This window comes from Drosophila yakuba, chromosome 4, assembly GCF_016746365.2.
Source record: "Drosophila yakuba strain Tai18E2 chromosome 4, Prin_Dyak_Tai18E2_2.1, whole genome shotgun sequence".
NCBI lineage: Eukaryota > Metazoa > Arthropoda > Insecta > Diptera > Drosophilidae > Drosophila > Drosophila yakuba.
The window spans coordinates 1,157,670-1,179,360 of NC_052531.2; the positions used below are offsets into that span (position 1 = coordinate 1,157,670).

Below are 21,691 nucleotides of genomic sequence, written 5' to 3' on the forward strand. Positions count from 1 at the left end.
TCTGTTTAAACAAAATTGTATATAAAAGGTTTGGCCAACATTAAGTAATTTAAAAAAGTCGCATAATTTCAATTATTTGGATTTTGTTTTATATTTCTTAGCTAATTTCATTCATCCGTTTAAACGTACTTAATTTTTCCAAATTGTATGTGTTTCCTTGCGATAACCTAATTCTTTACAGTTTTATAGATTGATAGTGCTAACTTCAGTAATTTTAAACGCCTGTACTCACATTTTAATAAACTTTATATGTATGTATTTATCTTAAGAACGAGAATAAGCGGACTGCGCAAACAAAAAATTATTCGTATCCTAGTAGATGATACAAGTTTTCTAAATTGTTTGCAATTATTTTGAGACGATTAATTAAAGTAATTAAAATTTATTTTACTTGCTCCAATAGATACAAAGTTTTAAATTTTATTTCAACATTAATAATAGTTAAATAATAAACTTGATTCTGCAATTGAGAACGTTTATGCTTACAATTGGTACCACGATTCGTACATCAAATATTTTATGTATTTTATGTACCAATGTTTCTGTTTTAAATTTGTGTTTGCTTTTTAAATTTCTGAAGTAAATGTGGTTTTATGTGATATCTAAAATGTGATATATGCTTTAAGTGGTATCTTTTATTTTAACATAGAATAATAGGGGCCACACTAGACTCTTCAAAAGGTAAATAAAATATTAAAATTTGCACTAGCATCTTTATTTGCAATAAACCATTGCTATCTCTAAAAATAAATATAGCACTTTCCTTGACATGTGCATAATGACAGTTTATATTCTATTAAGTAATGTCCACTATTTTTGGGGTATGAAATCGAATGTAGTTGCTCCGCTTATTTTGGCAGATGCACTTCGATGAAAGTGAACATTCTGCCATTTATTATCGCGTTTGTGCCAGACTCGCGTCTCCTCGGACTGATGAGTGTGTGCATGTCCTTGCCTGCGTAATAAACAAGTTTGAATGGATCTATTATTTTATAAATATATTAAATTTTACTTACTTATCAATGTACTGTGTAAGCCTGACATAGGCAATACAAGCGGCTTCTTCACCAAGTAAGTGCACATGAGGATTTAAAATGGTTGTGTTTATAGCTTTGCAGTTTTTACCAAGAACTGGAATGAGATTTTAATATCCAAGTATTTTGCGAAGAATACCTTATCGAACTTACCATTTTCAAAATAAAATTTGTGAAAATCAATTCCTTCTACAAGGTTACCCAATGCTTCCGGCTCAAAGGCAGTTAGATGGGGATCACATATTTTGCTAAGTTAAGGAAGAAATATAGATTACTTTATAATTTACTAGACTTTTAAGTTCCGATACTATTAATAGTTCAAGATTTATTTGCTACAATAATTTTATTGGGTATTATATATATATATATATACATATACAGTTGCGAAAAAAATAATAGCACCACCATACCTTTTTTTGTTATTGATCAAATAAATTAAAGTTGAGGTACCGATAGAACCAAATACTGATTTTTCGCATAATGCTAGATATTTTTCCCATCCAAAAATGAAAAAAAAAATTTGAATTGTTTATACCTTAATTTTTTATAATTTTTTTTGGGCGGCAAGGTCTAAAATGAGGCGAAAAAAAAAATAGCACCACTATCGATTTTTTCAAATAATCAATAATTATCGAAGGATTGCTTTGGTAAAAAGCATGTGGTTATTAAACTTGACACTTAATCTATTATTTCGAAAATGATTTTTAAAAAATTTCCTTTAAAAAATCATTAAAATGGGACGTGGAAAGCACTGCACTGAAGAAAAACGTGACTTGATCAAAAAACTCATTTCTGAAGGAAAATCTTTTAGAAATATTGGCCAAATCCTTCAATGCTCAAACAAAATTATAGGAAATGTAATCACCTACAACGAGAATCCCGAAAAACGTGGGAAAAAACAATCATTGGGCACCCATCTCTTCAAAAGACTAGCGCCCGAGAGCAAGAAGGATCCATTTAAAGCTCCTACCGAACTGAAAAAGGATCTTAACATATCCGCAACAGTGCAAACAGTTCACACATGTCTAAGGGAACATAGTTTAAAAGGCTGTAGTCCAAGGAAAGGTCCATTTTTTAAATGGGAGACACATACCCAAGCGCATTAAGTTCGTCAAGGAACATTTAAATTGGCCATGCAAAAGATGGACGAACTTTTTATTGTCAGATGAGAGCAAGGTGGTTTTTTTTGGTGGCAATGGATCATGATCGAATGTAAGGCGCCCTAGGAACACCGAATATAAGCCAAACGACACAGTAGAAGCAATTAAACACGGCGGATCCAGTGTAATGGTATGGGCATGTTTTTCTTCCTATGGAGTTGGACCAATACATTTGATAAAACCATAATGGATCAGCATGTGTATGTGGATATTTTGGAAACGGTTATGCTACCCTTTGCTGAATATGATATGCCGCTAAAATAGGTCTTCCAACAAGATAATGACCCCAAGCATACCAGCAGGAAAGCCAAGGAATGGTTCCAAAATAGATCAGTTCATGTTCTGGAGTGGCCTGCGCAGTCGCCAGACCTCAATCCCATTGAAAACCTTTGGTCGAATATTAAAAAGGCAGTTGCAGCTTTTAAGCCAACTAATAACGAAAGCCTATGGACCGTGATTAAGGAGTCCTGGAGCAATATAACCCCAAAACGGTGCCAGGACCTGGTTGACTCCATGCCAAAGCGTTGCGCAGCTGTTATTGCTAATAAAGGATACACTACCAAACACTAAATTAATGGGATCGGCGTAGTTTTAATATACAATCACTTGTTATTAATGAATTTGTTACTGTTAAGTTTATATTTTATGTTTAAAGCATTTTTTATGAAGTGGTGCTATTATTTTTTTCGCCCTTTTTTGTCATTTTTCATAAAGTTCCTTAAATAAGTTAAGAATTAATAGAACAATTGTGATTTTTTTTTATTTCCTAAAAAGTGAATTGTTTAACCTTTCTAAAAAGGTATTTCAGATCCTTTTAAACCCAAAATTGTAGGTAGGTGACTTATTCAAAGTTTTACTGGGCAAGTGGTGCTATTTTTTTTTTCGCAGCTGTATATATATATATATATATATATATCACGTTTGTAATGTGACTTTTTATTGTAACTATCAATATAATTTACACTTTAATTTTCGATTCTTTAGTTCTTATTTTAAATTTATTCACTTTCGACTTACGTGTATCCATCAAAGTCGCCACTGTTAATTGCCTCAATCAACTGCTCAGTTATTTTTATTATTTCTTGTCGTCTAGCTGCTTTGTTGGTAAAAAAAATAGTTGTTAGTTTTAATTTTTATTTTTAAGTTGTAGGTTTATTTGTATTTGTCTTGTAGATTCCGTTTGCTTCGAAGGGTATAATAGCTGCTTTGTTGGTATGCAAATTTAATACACGTTACTCGTAGAGTAAAGGGATATACTAGATTCGTTGAAAAGTATGAAACAGGTAGAAGCAAGCTTTTTCGACCCTATGAAGTATTCATATATTCTTGATCAGGATAACCGAACGGAAATGTCCGTCGGTCTGTTCGTATTAACGCCTTGATTTAAGGAACCATAACAGCTAGAAAGTTAAGATTAAGCATGTATATTCCAAAAACAAGCTTATGTAGCAAGCGTAAATATTATCACTCAAATGCCCACAATCCGCCCAAAACTGACACGCCCACACATTTGACTTACTAATTTCTATCGATACGCAAACAATTTTTCGCAACTCCCAGTCTAACGCTTACAAACCCAACCCAAGCCGGTCAATACAAAGGAACAACTTATAAACAATTTTCCTATTCCGTACGATTCATAAAAAAAAGGTGTAAAAAAATTGAATACATTTTTATATATTCGCCATGCCTACTATAACGCCCACAAAACAAAAAAAAAACAAGCAAGCACAATTTAACAAATTTTTTGTAAAATGTTTTCAATTACTCTCCCATAAGGTGAGTAATGGGTAACTGATGGTCAAGGAACTTGACCATAGCGTTATCTCTTGATTTCTTTCGATTAACAAATATACTTTGGCGCACTACCTCCCTTTAGCTGAGTAACTCGTATCTGGTACCCATGGATGCCGACTATAGCAATCTCTTTTGTTGATTCTGTTTTTTTTTAGTTAACGCTATTAAATGAGAACAAACAATGTAAAATAAGTTAGGCCAGCAAAAAAAACAGCAGTCGGCACACACATAAACCATTCTGTCCAATTACTCAAACATTTGATCATATTGAATGGAACTATATATATACTCGTATTAATGGAAATATAAGGGGGAACTAAACACAGTTGTACGAAAGGATTTACTTTATGTTTGTGGTATTAATTTCTCATCTTAAATATTAAGGTCTTGCAAATGGTTAAAATATGGTTCGCATGCATTATACAAGCAATCGATTATAAATCCTTTACAAACATATATTTTTGTGCTTTCTGAATGAAACCAGCTGTAGAAATACTTTTTTCTCCCTTAGCAGAGGCCAGTAAAATATTTCAATTTATTTAGCTCTGATTTATTTTACTTGATACTATACCAACAACCTTCAAAAATGTGATTTTTAGCGTAAAAGTCTTTGACTTTGAAACTCATAATTTGGTATACATACATACCTGAAGAGCATTGCGAGTTTCCTGTATTTTGCTGACAAGTTTTTGCAGGACACAGTATCCTTATATCTAAAACGCACATTTTTTTTGTATAAAAATCAATGTTTTATACAAATTATAAATGTTTAAAATACAAATTATTAAATAAAAATACATTTTGTGATGCAATAAGAATATTTGAGTGGTTAAGATATGTGATAAATCAAAGTCTACGAACTGTAATAGTGTTTTTGTGAATAGGCATTTAATTTAATCTGTACCTTTTGAATAAGTGTATTTATTGGATATTTGGATTTTTATTGAAAGAATCCTAACCTTGTCAAGAAACCCTTTGGATATACAAAGCTTTAGTCTAATGTCCTGTATAAACACATTCTTCACCAAAAAAAAAAGAATTAGCATTTAATATGCAATGGACAATGGATGTAAAAAAACGTTTAGTTCGCTTTAATTTTTAAAATTTTAGAAAGGCTCAAATTAATAGGCAGCCTTAAGGTAAAGATTTAGCTAAAGTAGCCAAATATTTTTTTCTTTTTTTTAAGAATATATACTTTTAAGTATAAGCCAGTATATAATAAGTAAATACCATGTGTAATTTTAAAATTAACGACTTTTTATACCCTTGCAATATTTATATTCTTCATCAGTAATAACAGCCGAGTCGATATAATGTCCGTCATAGCTGACTTGGGATCTTAGGAAAATATAAATGTGTAAATTCGGTATATATACACATGTGTGATAAATAAAATGATACTTTAAACAATAGTTATATTAACAGCTTTTTGACAAAAAAATGTTAGGTTTTAAATTGATTGAATCGGAGAACTATAACATGTAACATGGGTACAGTCACAAAATTACTTGCAAATATTAGAAAAGAAATAATAATTCTTCGTTTTCGATCATAATTTGGTAACTCGGAATATAATATGTTTTTCTAAATATATAATTACTGCAAGGGTATATAAGCTTCGACTTGCCAAAGCTAGCTAACATTCTTGTTTTTATGCCATTATTATTTTAAATGAAAAAAAGGTTTATTGATTTTGATTTTTAAATGTACTTAACGTACCGAGCTGACCTATTAAAAAAGTATTGCAGAAGATTTTACAAGGGTTTACGAAATAAGTTGATTAATGTTGTTGTGCTTTGCCGTAATTGCTCATACCTTCATTATTATTATTACCAATTCACCTATACGTAGCCCGCTTACACATGTCTATATTTAGTTTTAAAAAATAAGTATGCAAAAATTACTAGTTACTCGTAGATTCGTTGAAAAGCATTTAACAGGTAGAAGAAAGCGCTTCCGACAATAAATGTAAAGTTTAAAAATCCTTGATCAGCATCAATAGCCGAGGCGATCTGGCTATGTCAGTCCGTTTGAACGCCACATCTCATGAACTATAAAAACTAGAAAATTAATATTAAGCTTACAGATTTAAGAGACAAAGACGCAGCGCAAGTTTGTTACTGGTTTCTGATGTTACCACGCCCACAAACCGACCAAAATTGCCACCCCGAACTTTTTGAAAATGTTTTAACATTTTACTTTTTTTTTTGTAATTTTGGCCACGTTCTTTCTAACGTCTACAAACCGCTCCGAACTGCAACGTTCTTACTTTTAACAAGAGAGAACGCTATAGTCGAGTTCCCCGACTATCTGATACCCGTTACTCAGCTAGTGTAAGTGCGAAGGACAGTTTTTGGCGGTTTGTGGGCGTTAGAGTGGGCGTGGCCAAAAGTTTTTTGGCAAATAGATAGAAATTTACAAGACTAATACAAAAATGAAAAAATATCAAAACATTTTTCAAAAGTGTGGGCGTGGCAGCTTTGGGCGGTTTGTGGGCGTTAGAGTGGGCGTGGCAAAAAGTTTTTTTGCAAATCGATAGAAATTTGCAAGACCAATACAAAAATGAAAAAATATTAAAACATTTTTCAAAAGTGTAGGCGTGGCAGTTTTGGGCGGTTTGTGGGCGTTAGAGTGGGCGTGGCAAAAAGTTTTTTTGCAAATCGATAGAAATTTACAAGACCAATACAAAAATGAAAAAATATTAAAACATTTTTCAAAAGTGTGGGCGTCGCAGTTTTGGGCGGTTTGTGGGCGTTAGAGTGGGAGTGGCAGCATGATTCGAAAAACTTGCGCTGCGTCTATGTCCCTGGAGTCTGTATACTTAATCTCAACTTTCTAGCTTTTGTAGTTCCTGAGATCTCGACGTTCATACGGACAGACAGACGGACAGACGGACGGACGGACAGACGGACAGACGGACAGACGGACAGACGGACGGACGGACGGACGGACAGACGGACGGACAGACGGCATGGCCAAATCGACTCGGCTATTGATCCTGATCAAGAATATATATACTTTATATGGTCGGAAACGCTTCCTTCTGCCTGTTACATACTTTTCAACGAATCTAGTATACCCTTTTACTCTACGAGTAACGGGTATAAAAATGTTGTTTTGTGTATTTTTATTTCAATAACTTGCGAAATTTTTTCTTTGCAATCCCAATATCTGACTAACGGATAGATAAAAGATAGTCGAAAACCTCGACTATTGCGTTTTCTCTTGTCTTTTCAATTCATTTTGCGACCTTTTTTATGGGAGCTATACACTGACGAGCAAAACTGTAACACGAGTTGCATATTCTAACTTCAACGGTCAGTATCTTCTCTCCTATTTTATGTACGATAATAATCTTAGTCTTGTTTTGTTGCTACTATATTTGACTATCGCTTGTGAAAATATGAAGCGATTTGATAATCTGGAATAAATATGCCGAAGCAAAATGTAAAAGAAGTCAAATGTTACAGTTTTGCACTGGGGTGATATATTAAACGATAATTTTTATACCCGTTACTCGTAGAGTAAAAGGGTATACTAGATTCGTTGAAAAGTATGTAACAGGCAGAAGGAAGCGTTTCCGACCATATAAAGTATATATATTCTTGATCAGGATCAATAGCCGAGTCGATTTGGCCATGTCCGTCTGTCTGTTTGTCCGTCCGTCCGTCTGTCCGTCTGTCTGTCTGTCCGTCTGTCTGTCCGTATGAACGTCAAGATCTCAGGAACTACAAAAGCTAGAAAGTTGAGATTAAGTATACAGACTCCAGGGACATAGACGCAGCGCAAGTTTGTCGAATCATGTGCCACACCCACTCTAACGCCCACAAACCGCCCAAAACTGCGACGCCCACACTTTTGAAAAATGTTTTAATATTTTTTCATTTTTGTATTGGTCTTGTAAATTTCTATCGATTTGCAAAAAAACTTTTTGCCACGCCCACTCTAACGCCCACAAACCGCCCAAAACTGCCACGCCCACACTTTCAAAAAGTGTTTTAATATTTTTTCATTTTTGTATTGGTCTTGAAAATTTCTATCGATTTGCAAAAAAACTTTTTGCCACGCCCACTCTAACGCCCACAAACCGCCCAAAGCTGCCACGCCCACACTTTTGAAAAATGTTTTGATATTTTTTAATTTTTGTATTAGTCTTGTAAATTTCTATCTATTTGCCAAAAAACTTTTGGCCACGCCCACTCTAACGCCCACAAACCGCCAAAAACTGTCCTTCGCACTTACACTAGCTGAGTAACGGGTATCAGATAGACGGGGAACTCGACTATAGCGTTCTCTCTAGTTTTTTAAATTATTTTAATAATGAGTCCACAGCCCTTTTGATTTTTTTTAGCTCCGTTATGCGATTTGGCATACTTTGGGTATACCGTAGCACCATTTCAGGAGGAATAGCGTACCAGACGTCCTTTGTTCTTTCCCACAGCTCCATCATTCCACTTGGAGGGGCTGCATATTTTGCCAGTTGGGATTTTACATGGCTCCACAAATTTTCGATTGGATTCATATCCGGAGATTGCGGTGGCCACTTCAGCGACTGAAAATTTTGCTTTTCCATCCAATTTTTCACTAAATTCGAAGTGTGTTTGGGATCATTATCTTGCTGAAATATGCATTTTTTAGCAGCAATACCCATATTTTGAATCACTTCTGGAAGATTTTGTTGCAAAATGTTTAAGTACTGTTCCTTCCGCATTATACCTTCAATTAACACCAAGGGACCAACTCCGTTTTTGTGTATACAGCCCCAAACCATTATGGATCCGCCACCGTGCTTCACTGCTTGCTTCACGTTACTTGGTGACTGGACTGTGGGATCTCTAGTCCAATACCAAGAGCGTCCATCTGACTCGAAACGATTAATTTTGGTTTCATCTGACCATATAACCTGAAAAACCAAATTTCGAGTCAGATGGACGCTCTTGGTATTGGACTAGAGATCCCACAGTCCAGTCACCAAGTAACGTGAAGCAAGCCGTGAAGCACGGTGGCGGATCCATAATGGTTTGGGGCTGTATACACAAAAACGTACATAAAATAGGAGAAAAGATACTGACCGTTGAAGTTAGAATATACAACTCGTGTTACAGTTTTGCTCGTCAGTGTATATATATAGTCTTCCGCTTTTGATTATATATATATATATAAAATATATATATTTGATTATATATATTTGATTACATATATATATATATATAGTCTTCCGCTTCTACCTGTTATATACTTTTTAACGAATCTAGTATACCCCTTATTCTACAAGTAACAGGTAAAATTAGAAGGGAGAGCATAGTTTCTATGTTTTTTAGTTGTACTCCCGGTTTTTTATTTTTAATATGTATTAATAACTGTAAGGGTATATAAGCTTCGGCTTACAAAAACAAGCTTTCTTTGCTGTCAGCTTTGAGATCAACTTAATTGAAAACTTGTAACAAACCGCCAAGAATTTAATTTCTTAAAATAAAAAATACATCTCAATGGATGACAGTTACATACTAGTTCTACAGAGGATTTAATGGTACCCATTCTAGGACAGTATTGTATAAGGAGATTCATAAATTATAACCAACAATTTATTTACTGTTTTTGCGAAATTCACCTACAGAACGATTGTTCGGAGATTTTAATAAAAGTAAACATTTAGAGCGATTTTCTCCAGAACAGCGTAACCCAGCCAACTATACTTTTTATTTAATAGCAAAGACAGCTCTAATTAAATTATTTTCGTCATATCAAAAATCAAAAATCCCTTTTAATCAAAGCTGTAAAGTTGTAATTTTATTGTAGTAGTAACGATAAAATTAAGGGAATAATATTATATATTGTTGCATTGAAGTCTCAATCCAAATGCAGAAGATTCAAAGCTGAAATAAAAACCATTATAAGACGTGGATAGATACCAACCTCTTAAATATAAACTAGTCTGTTTAAAAATAACAAAAAGCGCATAAATTGCGAAATTTATGTCACGCAGGCAGGAATGCATGATACGACTATGCCATGTAATCTACTTTAACTTATTGATTGGTTAATTATTTTTTGGTAATATTTTGAACCCAGCGTTGTATACTAACAAAAAGACTAAATTACGGTTCTCATAAATAATACTTGGATGTTGGCAAAATGAATGTTTTAATTACAAATATGCAAAGAAAAAATTGTTTTTACCAAGAAATCAAAAATTCGTGGTTACATTTACCTTCAGGCTCTTTTGATACGACTGTGGTACTGCGATCAACGGTTCCTTTTTTATCTTCTAGGAAAAAAATGTACAAAAATTTCATTTTTTGAAAATGCCATCGTTTCAATGTTTCCTTTACGTAGAAATAATGAGTTGTTATTTTTGTGAGTTAGTTTAAAACATACATTCTTTTATAAAGTATATGCAATGAAGTACCTCAGTAAAATCTTAAAATTAATTGAAAACACGCATTCGAAAGCCCAACCTTTACAGTTGTTAGCGGTTTAGTTATGTAAATTTAATGACCAAGAATTCAGTTGCGTTGAATGCATTTTTGGTGTGAAAAATGGCGAAAAATAGGGTGCCTAAACTATTACAATCAATCAATTAATTACGTATGTTATTGATTTATAAAATTTTCTAACGAAAATTTATCAAAACTGGTATATCGTAAATGGTTTGTTTAAAGTGAGTACTAGTTGATTTTAAAACTCTACAAATATTTTTATATTACCGAATACAACACGTACAAAGTACATAGCTAGCTTGAAGTGGTTTAATAAGTCGGTATTTTTATGAAACTTGGTTGATTTTTAATATTTTACACTTCACCTAGGTGTTATTGCAATCGATTATTCTTTATCTTTAATTAATTAATTTCTAATGTTATACAAACGATGTCATGGAAAAGCCATTTAGAAACGGTGCGTCTTAGACGTTATCACCTTAAGTAGAGGATTTATCAAAAAGACTTAGAAGAGAACGTTTTTAGCTTCAGCTGTTTAGTTAATAAATTTGGGCTCTTTATTGTGATCAGACTATCGTTGCAGATTTCCATTTATAAGGCTGTTGAAGTAGGCTCCAAGCCTAACACACTCTGAGATCTATTTCCACCCATGTGACTTGTACTATTGATACCAATAGGCGAGACGATCAATCTTGAATATTTGTAGCATGAGCATAATATTTTAGAAGAGCAAAAGATTTGTTCTTTTTATTGTAAAGTACATGAAATGAGTAATTCATAATACAATGTTATATAAAAAACGAGAAATAAAACTTAATTCGGCAAGCCGAATCTTTTATACCCTTGCAGTAAAAGGATTTTGATGAAATTAAAACCAAAATTACATATTCTAAAAAAAACGTGTGTGTACCGAATTATAACATTTTATGATCAAATACAACAAAGGAAAACTTCCCTGAATTACTTGATTACGATATATATACATACAAGGAAGAAATACCTAAAGTAAATATTGAAAGGTATAAAACATCAAAAATTAAAATTTTTTTTATTTATATTTTTAAAAGCCAACGATTTTTCAAAAATTTTGCCAAGTGCAACTTTTTATTTTTCGAATGCGTATATACAATCATTTTAATAAAATATATAAAATTGTCCATTAGTGTTTTTTGTCCATTCCCATGACAGCTATTTTATATAGTGTCCAGATACAGCCAGTTTTTACTTATATACTAACTGCAATAGAAAATCATTTCATGCAGATATCTTTACAACATTTTGAGAGTATAGTTTTCAGTAGAAACGAACAGACGGACATGGTTATATCGACTCGGCTGTTGATACTGATCAAGAATATATAAACTTTTTATAGTGTAATTTACTGCGTTGCAAATTTTTGCAAGCCCTCTGTAAGGGTATAATTAAAATCGTGATTAAATTATGTTATTTCAATTCGAGAAAGCTAGATTAATCTTTTTGTGTATAACGGGATAAAGACTTTACAAAGACGACAATATAAATGTGCTTCAGGAAATTTTAAAAAACAAATTATTTTTATCGCATATTTTTCAGATTATATTATTATTATAAGGTGCAAAAATTTGTATTCACTTTATTATTGAAGTATAAGCAAGGGCGTGCAGAAAATACATCATTAATGATATTTTTAAAAGTCGATATAATTATTTTAACAATACGTTTATGTGTTGGGTAATGTACAATCAATTAATTTAAACTGGAAATTTTTACCAAATTTTTAGAGAAACTATCGGCTTCTAGTAATAGTAAGCTAATTTAAGGTAAAGAAATGTTTAATAAGGCTTCAATCTAAACAGATTGGTTTAAATATATCTTTATATAATACATGCAGCCCAAGGTTTCACAAAAAGGTAAAGATTATTCGTTGTGTAATTATATAAAATCTGACCACAAAACGTCCTCTTTCAAGAATGTAAACTAGGATACACAAATTAATTAACAAGCGTAAATAAATTTTCCCAACATTAACTGCTCTATTACACATTAATTAAATACCCAGTACGGCCTTGGTCTAATGCTCTAGTGGTTGATAGTGATTCCTGACCTATGTTTTCTTTACCTACTTGGTTACCATAATTGTTGAAAACAAATGTTATGTACTTACCTTTTATATCATCGTCTTCAAGAGTAGTGCTAGATGAATCGGTTGACTCTTTGACTTGTGATCCGTCACCTTTTTTAGTTATCATACTTCTGCCTGTAAATTAAATAAATAGTTACATTTTAGTCACAATCCTTTTAAAGTAGTAGTGTTCTTAACCCAAATTTTCTAAATTTAAGTAAACCTAAACCTGGTGGGGCGGGACCACCACTTACCGAATGTATTTCACAAAATATTGTTTAATACCTAGCGTGCTTAACTTGTCGGAGTATTTTAGTCAACCTTTTCCTTTATCTTTTATTAAGTAGAGTTCATATTTTCGGTTTTATATAATCAATATCGGTATACATATATTGATTATATCATATATCATTATAATTATACAATTACTGCATGGGAATTTACGCTTCGTCCTGGCGAAGCTAGCTTTCTTTTTATACCCGTTACTCGTAGAGTAAAAGGGTATTCTAGATTCGTTGAAAAGTATGTAGCAGGCAGAAGGAAGCGTTTCCGACCATATAAAGTATATATATTCTTGATCAGGATCAATAGCCGAATCGATCTGGCCATGTCCGTCTGTCTGTCCGTCCGTATGAACGCTGAGATCTCAGGAACTACAAAAGCTAGAAAGTGAGATTAAGAACACAGACTCCTGAGAATAGAATTGTGAATAGGCATTTAATTTAATCTGAAGTTTTTGAATAAGTGTATTTATTGGATAATTGAATTTTGATTGAAAGAATCCTAACCTTGTCAAGAAACCCTTTGGATATAAAAAGCTTTAGTCTAATGTCCTGGATAAACACATTCTTCTCCAAAAATAAAAAAAATTAGCATTTAATATGCAATGGAGTAGATGAAAAAAAGCGTTTAGTTCGCATTAATTTTTAAAATTTTAGAAAGGCTTAAATTAATAGGCATGCCCTCAATCACCCTTAAAGTAAAGATCTAGCTAAAGTAGCCAAACATTGTTCTCTTTTTTTTTTAGAATATATACTTTTAAGTATAAGCCAGTATATAATATAACGGGGAACTCAACTATAGCGTTCTCTCTTGTTTGTTATCAATTAATGTTCCGACTATTCATATACCGAAATTCAAACCCTCTGAAAGGGTATGATAATCGATAATATCGACTATAGCGTTCTCTGTTGTCTGGTTTGTATTAAGCATAGTCATGTCATAAAAATTCATTTAAATTACATACTCGAAAAATTTCTGGTAGCCAACATGGTCGTAAGTATGGCTCCCTTTAGTTTGCGCCGCGCATTAAATTTCTTGAGACAGTCAACTGTTTCTTGGCGATGCACAACGGATGCCACACGTTCTCGTTGCTGTAACAATGAATTTGCATTATTTTTATGTATAATTAAACGTTAATTTGTCTGTACTTACACAAATCCAAGGATGTTTTAAAGCCTCAGCTGCGGTTATTCGCTTATTTGGATTAACCGTTAGCATTTGATTGATAAGATTTTTAGCTTCTGGAGTAACCGTATCCCATTCTGGAGACGGATACTAAAATTAACCCATATTTAAAGATATTAAATAGACATAAATGATTGCAGTTTCCTTACATCATACGCTCCTGCTTTTATCTGCGAGTACAGTCGATGCTGATCTTCATCCCAAAACGGTGGATAACCGACAAGAAGTATGTAAAGAATAACTCCTAAGGAAATATAAAATAGTTTTAAAATTGTGTAATACGACTGCCGTTTGTCATGCAAGTGCATGCAAGGATTATAAGAATTATAATTATTGCTTACCACATGCCCATATGTCTACCGATTTGCCATAGGGCTCCTTTTTTAATACCTCAGGCGACAGATATCCTGGAGTGCCGGCAAATCCAAACCAAGCCTGATGATCGCCTTGAACTTCAATGGCTAGACCAAAGTCAGCGAGTTTCACTGCTGCACCCTTTGCCTTACTAGCTAATAGTAAATTCTCTGGTTTCAGATCTCGATGCACCACACCATTTTGGTGGCAGTGATTGACTGATTCCAATATTTGTTGAATACAATGTGATGCATCAGCTTCTGAATAAAATTCGCGTGCAACGATATCTTCAAAAAGTTCACCACCGGTTACACTGCAAATGTATGTAGGCATAGTCAAATTTTGCAGTTGAAGCTCTTAATTTAGATTTAGGGCATATATAAGTAGCGACAGCCGAAGACACCTCTTTATTATTAATAACAAAATTATATTGCGCTTTAAAAATTTGATTCATATTCATATCCCAGTATGAACGATCGGAGGGAAAAGGATGAAGTACGAATCTCAATAAACAATAGTCAAGTCATTGCAACATTTACAAGTATTTGTTAGAAACTCATATCTTGGGAATGGGAAATGAAATATTTTGTAAGAATCTTTATGCAGGTTAATGCTTACAGATCAAAAACAAGGTAGTGATAGTTCTCCTCCTGTATGCTGTCATGTAGCCGCACTGAAATTGTACATAGTACAAATTTATTAGTTTTATACATTTTTATTTAAAGATTTGATTTACTGGTGACAAAGATTATAAACCTAGGAGGGTAACAAAATAAATGTATTTTAAATTTAATACATTTTAAAGATATTATGTACTTTGTCGGTGACGCTGCAGGAAGTGCTGCTTCTAGTTTCGAACTTTCCGTGTAAGTAAATGTATTGTTTTTGTTATGTTTTAAAAGAGCGGTGGTAATTTACATGCATATCGGAAGTGTCTTTAATTAGTTAAAGAACATAATTGTTATTGGGGATCATGGGATGAAGTTTTGCTTGCAGATGTGGATTATTATATCAACTATAGTCCTGGATGTCTTTTCCTTATTTGTGTTGTCTGTATCAGTATCACAATGCGAGTTTATATAGCCGTTTGAGTCTACACCGTTTATAACCGTTTAAAAATTACACATTATGCAAACTAACAGGAAGTAGCAAGCGTTTTCGACAAAAAATGAGAAAACATATTTTAATTATGTTCCACATGTCTGTCTTCTTATGAGTAGATCATATATTTTCAGAAAAATCTTACTATATTTAAAGAATAATATTAAGTAAATTATATTAATATGGGACACGTTGCATACCTATGTTGGGATGGTGTAACTTTCTACAGATCCTTGCTTCACGTTCCAGTTTTTGAAAGTCTATAAGCATATCAAATTATAAATATATGTAAATCAGTACAGGTTAATATATTCGTATTGGAAAACGTACATTTCTAGTAAAATTTAAATTAATCAAAACATTTTTCAAAAGTGTGCGAGTGACAGGATTACTCGTTAGGGCATGGCAATAGACTTACGCATTCCTCTGTCTGTCCATCGAACGTCGAGGTTTCAATTACCATAAGAGATTGAAAAATAATAAGTTGAAGATTAGGAAGTTTAAAGTTTAAAGCTGGATTGTTCGAAAAGATTTCCATGCACGCTCTAAGGCCCACAATTCGTCTAAAACTGCCACGCCAATACTTTTGTAAAATGTTTTGATGTCTTTCGTATAATTATTTGTCTTCGATTTCATACGAAAAAAAATGTTGAAACTTCTCGTTCGCCCTTCTACAAGCTGATGAACAGGAATTTTATAGTCGGAGTACTCGACTATAGCGTTCTCTCTTATTTATTTAAATCTAACTGCTTACTCGTCGGCTTATACACATATATAAATCTGAAATATATATGAATATATTATATAGCAAATTTTTAACTCCTCTGGAATAATTGAAAATTTATTGTAATTTTTGATCGTTCAATACCAAAAAGTATGTCGTTTATCATATTTCACACGGACATTTGAAGTCGTTCACTTGTGTAGCATAATAGATACGGACGACGAAGAAAGTCAACGAAAAAATGCATTGGACACCTCAAAAAGCCCTTTTAGTAAAAATAAATAAATATTTTTGGTAAAGTACATCTGACAGGACAAGCTCACTGTGTACTATGGACTTTGCCCGATATGCATGACGCCTTCGACTATTAAAACTTGTACTTTTCAACCGATGCACGTTCACACCACCGGTGACGAAACGAATCATTTTGTTTATTTTATTTCTAATTTCAATGTTATAGCAGATTCCTTAAATGTATGTAATAGGCACTGCGAACTGGTAGATATGTACGCACTATAACTCTATTATTAGAATTGGATTTAAAGTTAATTAAAAGCTTTTTGGTAAAACACTTTTTGTTTTACTAATTCTTCACTAATGGATTAAATTCTGCTTGCTACAGCTACCGCTTTCCTCATTGCATGCTAATATTACATCGTGGCGTTAGACGTAGGATCACATGATAATGAACTAATACCAACTACTTAAATTTTATTGTTAGTTAGATTTAGATTTAGCTTTTTTGTCTACCTATTTTATTACACATTCCCTTTTTTTAGATTTTAGATTAATAGTTGTATGACAATAAATAAAGTATAACTTTATCTTTAACGATTGGAGTGTGAAAGTAGAATCCTGTAATGTTGGGTGCAGACTGTGTTCAATAAGTTGTTGTAAAAGCATAGCATATGGGATTTTCAGCATAAAACACAGAAAGCCTTACCTCTGGCTGTTAATTTTTTTGTATTTATAATTTTTGCAGCAAATTCGAACCCAGTCGACTTTTGGACACATCTTTTCACAATTGAGAATGCTCCTCTAAAATATTTAAAGACGGGTCATTATAATAAATTTATTGGCTTTGTTGTTTTTAAACTTACTTTCCCAACTCTTCTTTGATGTCGTAATTGTCAGAAAAACGCGTACAGGCTGCTGGTGCAGCCATCGCGATGGCACACTTAAGAAAATCTATTGCGACTTAAAATCTTTAACTTTTGTCCAGACTTTACTTTCCAGGAGTTTTACTTCTTATTTTCTAAATAATTTCTATACATAAGAAAAAATTTTAGTTTTAGACATACAAACATGCATACAAACGTAATTCAGTTGTAGGTAAATATGAACTTTTTTATTATTATTAAGTTATAACAAACAACAACAAACTGCTACAAGTGTTTCAGACAGCGCTGGTTCTATGGATTGTACTATGTACAAGTTTATATTGAAAATCCCCAGACCTTAAATCATTTTCTGGATACGGACATAGAGCTCGTAAAGCACAACTCGCCAATGTAATTCAACAGTATTTAAATCAAGGATTAGGTAACTCCCTTCATTGAAACTCATATCAGTAAATCGAAAGCATGTCGTACTATCCCATGCGGTAGTTTCTTGCGATCGAGGTTTGCTCTCCCACATTTCAGACTATAGTTTTCAGGTTTATAACAAGGGTTTTGTTATTTTATACTGCCGAGGATTTCTTTTTGGGTTAGTAATTCATGTGATTACTCTTAAGGCACGCTGCTTACAATTGAATAACTCCACCTTCATTTTGAGAGTTTAATGGTGGAAAAAACACAAAACGTCTAATTATTATCGCAAGAAACATACGACATGTGCGGGTTTCGCAAATGCCTGATTATTGATGTCTTTACTCGAATGCTGCATGTGATAGCTTTTGGGTTGTTGATAATATATCAAAATATCAATATATCGATATTTTTTCTGAAAATGATATATTTATATCGTGATATTTTTTTTGCCCAAATATCGGTATTACGATATTTTTTTTTGATATTTTTTTGATATTTTCCCTTCGCTCACTTTGATTTCGACGCGATACCAACTACACGAGCACGTGATAAAATAGATATCAAATCAAATTACATAGAAATAAAAAACGGGACTGCAAAATGCAAATTGTTTGAAAGAATAATAAACACCTGTGGAAACACTTCAAACATGTCCTCGCACCTTAAAAATAAACATTACGATGTTTTCGTAAAATGTGCGAAAAAGAAGGTATGTCATATGGTATGGCATATGTATGTATGTGTGCGTATGTTTAAATTTCAGAAGTTCAAAATTTCACTGAAAATTTATTATTATCTGTATTATATCCGTAATATTATTATTATGATCTGTATTAGAAATCCATTTTTTTGTAATATTTATATTTATAATATTTATATATATAATATCACGATATCCCTAGCTATTAGCTTTGTTGTTTCCTAGAGATGGCACGGCATACGATAGATCAAAAATGTAAGGAATACTCGATTATTCAAAATAAGGGGTCCAATCATTACCAGGACTACATTTAACTTTTGTCCATGCACATCAGTGTGTTTTACCAAAATAAAAAAGATATCTAGGCAAATCCTTAGCTCCGCAGCTACTACAGTTTAAACGGGCCTTACATCGACATCCATATCCAACTTTCGCCTTATAAAAAATTTCTAACTATTGCAGAATTATAATTATGATGACTATCAATACATCAAACATTAAAACATTAATATTAACGTTCCTGATAAATATATCATACATGTATATCATACATATGTTGCATATGTATATGTTTTATGTTTCTTGTTTTACAATTTGTTTCTATTGGTATACGAAGAACACACCCACTCTAACTAATTTTTTCGATTGCCAAATATATATATATCTGATTGTCGAGCGTTCTCTCTTGTTTTTTGTCTACTCATGAAATGTTGTTTCCTACTGTATTTCCGATAAAAACGGTCCTCTTGGTATGACCCAAGTAATGTTAAAATAATATACAAATAATATAATATTGTTAAGCCATATGTAACAAAAAGTTTAGCATTTGTAATTAAATTATTATTGTCCTGTTCTTAAATAATTGTAATTTGTCATATATAAAAATATTTACCATTTAAAGACATAATTCAATCAATTAAAAAAAAGCGACAGGTGTCTTTGGATAATGTTGAAAAAGAGAAAATCCTGATTATGGGAATGTATTTGGGGCGCAGTTATAGGCTTGTACGTACATATGTATGTATATGTATATGTAAGTATGTATCCTTTGCAGGTTTCTTGCAATGGAGCTTTTTTTGATTGAGCTTAATGGTAAAAAGCCCCACCCCTTTTAGCAAGGATATTTCAGGGTCTTGGAAATGACTTGTTGCAAATAATCCACTTTTATTTAGTCAAATAAACGGGATATCTACGAAATACTATTTGCATGAAACATTAAGAGATGTATTGCTAAAACCATTATTCGGTCTGGGAAGGACCGTTTCTAATAAGTAAAACACTTGCAAAAAACATAAAATAAAACAAAAATCCTAACTTGTAAGTATTTAAGTATGTGCCATATTTTCCTATGCAAATCAAAATTATTTTTTTATGTATGTATGTATATAGTGCAACAATAATTACCTATTTACGCGTATACCACTGCGTAACTGGACAAATGCAAATAATTGTGTACTGATAATAAATATATGTCCTTTTAAGATATGTATGTGAGCCGTGTGAATAAAATTGTGCGTTATACGCACAAAGAAGTATTTAATATTTTTTAGTATATACACAGTAACAGACCATATACAGATGAAATATATGTAAATTGGTGTATATTTTTGAATCTGTGTTGACCCAGAATTGTATCAGGAGAATAATACAGTGATATAGATATGTATACTTATATAAATATACAGATATTATATATATACTTATATATAAGTGTCCACATTTGTATATACACTTTTTTCTTTTTATCAATTTAGTACCTATAATTGATGTGTACTTTTGAAATGCGACAAATATCAATATTTTTTGTACGTCTCTGCAACCGAGAAGATCTGATAAATTTTTGTTTAGAAATTCTTATAAAACTATTTAAATAGGTGTATATATGTATATTTTTTTAGCGAGCTGGGAGAACACGAGAAACACAGCTAGATACCGAAATTTTTAGAACTTCTGTTTGCTTGAAAATCGAATTCAATACTGACTAACAAGATTTTGCGGCCGCGTTTGATTCGATGAAACTTCCAGAGAGAAAAGCTTTCCTTCGTATTTTCTCAAAATGTCGTTTCAGGAGCGCCTGCGCACTGATGTATGTACATAGTGAACATCCGTGTCTTAAGCTACCACCGCATTTGACCATTATTAGGTGGGTGGTGCAAGATACTTGCTAACTGTCTTTAAAATGTATTTCTAAAGCGATGTATTTCCTATTATCTTAATTTTTCTTTCAGACCGTTATTCCCTAACCCTGCCCCGTACAATGTTTCACAACATTTTGGCATACGCTAAAATGTAAGCACAAAAACACCGAAATAAAAAAATTAAATAAAATAATTTATATATTTTATTTTAATATAGTTCTTCAATTTAGAAATTAAATAGACTTCACAACTTCTGATATTAACGAAATACGCATGCGGTGGAGTTTGATACAAATCCAAACCATTGCGATGATGAGCACCTCGATCCGGATTACTATCCGAATCTATATCGTCCGCGTGTGCGTCCATATATCTGTAAGAACGCCTCGATCTCAGAAACTATGTATAAAAGCTAGAAAGTTGAGATTAAGCATTCATGTTCGAGAGGTTAGCCACGGTCTAGCTCCTAAAAAGCGGTCAAAACTGCCACGTACACACTTTTGAAAAGGGTTTGGATATTTTTCTGTTTTATTATTTATCTTTCCCATTTCTACCGGTATACCGAAAACATCTATCTTGTTTTTTCTAACGTTCAGATTAATCTGAATGACAGATGCACAATAAAGTGATTTTTATAGGACCTTTTTAATACAGTCCTGTATGAAACTGAGCAGAATTGCCCAAATAATCTAAATCACTATATTAAATGTCGATTATGAGATACCTGTTAACCGGCTAGTAGGAGTGCGGGGAAGGTAGAAGTAAGCAAATTTCATATTTGCATTGGATGTAGTATAAAAAGTTACAAAGGGTCGGATTGGACCACTATATCAAATAGTTGTCATAGTTAACATTAATCGAAAAAAAGATGTATGTGCGCTTGGATTTAAATTAAAAAAAAGGACGAGTAAATTATATAGGAAAAGTAAAAATCATAATTTCGTTGTTTTAAATAATATGTTATTGTTGGTGTACCGCAACCAAATAGTTTCGTTTTTAGTTTTGATTAAAATCTTAAAATATTTAATATTTAACCATAGTTTTGATGACTTTGATCATAAATTGTTGCAGTACACAAACATTCGTTTTCATTTTGAAATATATATTTACGGCAGGTTATTAAAATTCGGCTTCATTCTTGTG

At 32.5% G+C, this 21,691-nt stretch overlaps 1 protein-coding gene and 1 long non-coding RNA gene across 19 annotated transcripts; one reads left to right on the forward strand and one right to left on the reverse strand.

Annotated features, from left to right (window-relative positions):
• Positions 1 to 693: 693 nt before the first annotated feature.
• LOC6523760 (calcium/calmodulin-dependent protein kinase type II alpha chain) lies at positions 694 to 20,307 on the reverse strand. Of its 16 annotated transcripts, none has more exons than XM_039376982.2 (16): positions 20,168 to 20,307; positions 17,279 to 17,444; positions 17,122 to 17,216; positions 15,655 to 15,714; positions 14,972 to 15,026; positions 14,341 to 14,666; positions 14,149 to 14,243; positions 13,967 to 14,089; positions 13,779 to 13,905; positions 12,575 to 12,667; positions 10,203 to 10,256; positions 4,639 to 4,704; positions 3,212 to 3,287; positions 1,188 to 1,282; positions 1,017 to 1,131; positions 694 to 955 (listed from the first exon to the last, which is right to left on the reverse strand). In XM_039376982.2, the coding sequence occupies exons 2-16, from the start codon at positions 17,341 to 17,343 to the stop codon at positions 811 to 813; spliced, it is 1,590 nt and encodes a 529-aa protein (XP_039232916.1). In that variant the 5' UTR covers positions 17,344 to 17,444; positions 20,168 to 20,307; the 3' UTR covers positions 694 to 810. The 16 variants fall into 16 exon arrangements, 15 of the variants coding, with proteins under 15 accessions (XP_039232916.1, XP_039232915.1, XP_039232914.1 ...); XM_039376981.2 differs by having other exon boundaries at positions 3,212 to 3,290; XM_039376980.2 differs by having other exon boundaries at positions 10,203 to 10,259.
• LOC120322140 lies at positions 18,205 to 21,480 on the forward strand. Of its 3 annotated transcripts, none has more exons than XR_005561914.1 (4): positions 18,205 to 19,727; positions 19,800 to 20,553; positions 20,639 to 20,699; positions 20,766 to 21,480. It is a non-coding gene; the product is annotated as an uncharacterized LOC120322140 (long non-coding RNA). The 3 variants fall into 3 exon arrangements; XR_005561915.1 differs by having other exon boundaries at positions 20,479 to 20,553; XR_005561916.1 differs by having other exon boundaries at positions 18,205 to 18,419; positions 20,479 to 20,553.
• Positions 21,481 to 21,691: the final 211 nt, after the last annotated feature.

Coding starts and splice junctions, on each gene's coding strand:
- LOC6523760 (XM_039376978.2), bottom strand. CDS start 17,343: ATGGCTGCACCAGCAGCCTGTACGCGTTTTTCTGACAATTACGACATC. Junction 3,291..4,638: donor AAACTCGCAATGCTCTTCAG/GTATGTATGTAT, acceptor TTACCAACAAAG/CAGCTAGACGACAAGAAATA. Junction 956..1,016: donor CTTACACAGTACATTGATAA/GTAAGTAAAATT, acceptor TTTATTACGCAG/GCAAGGACATGCACACACTC.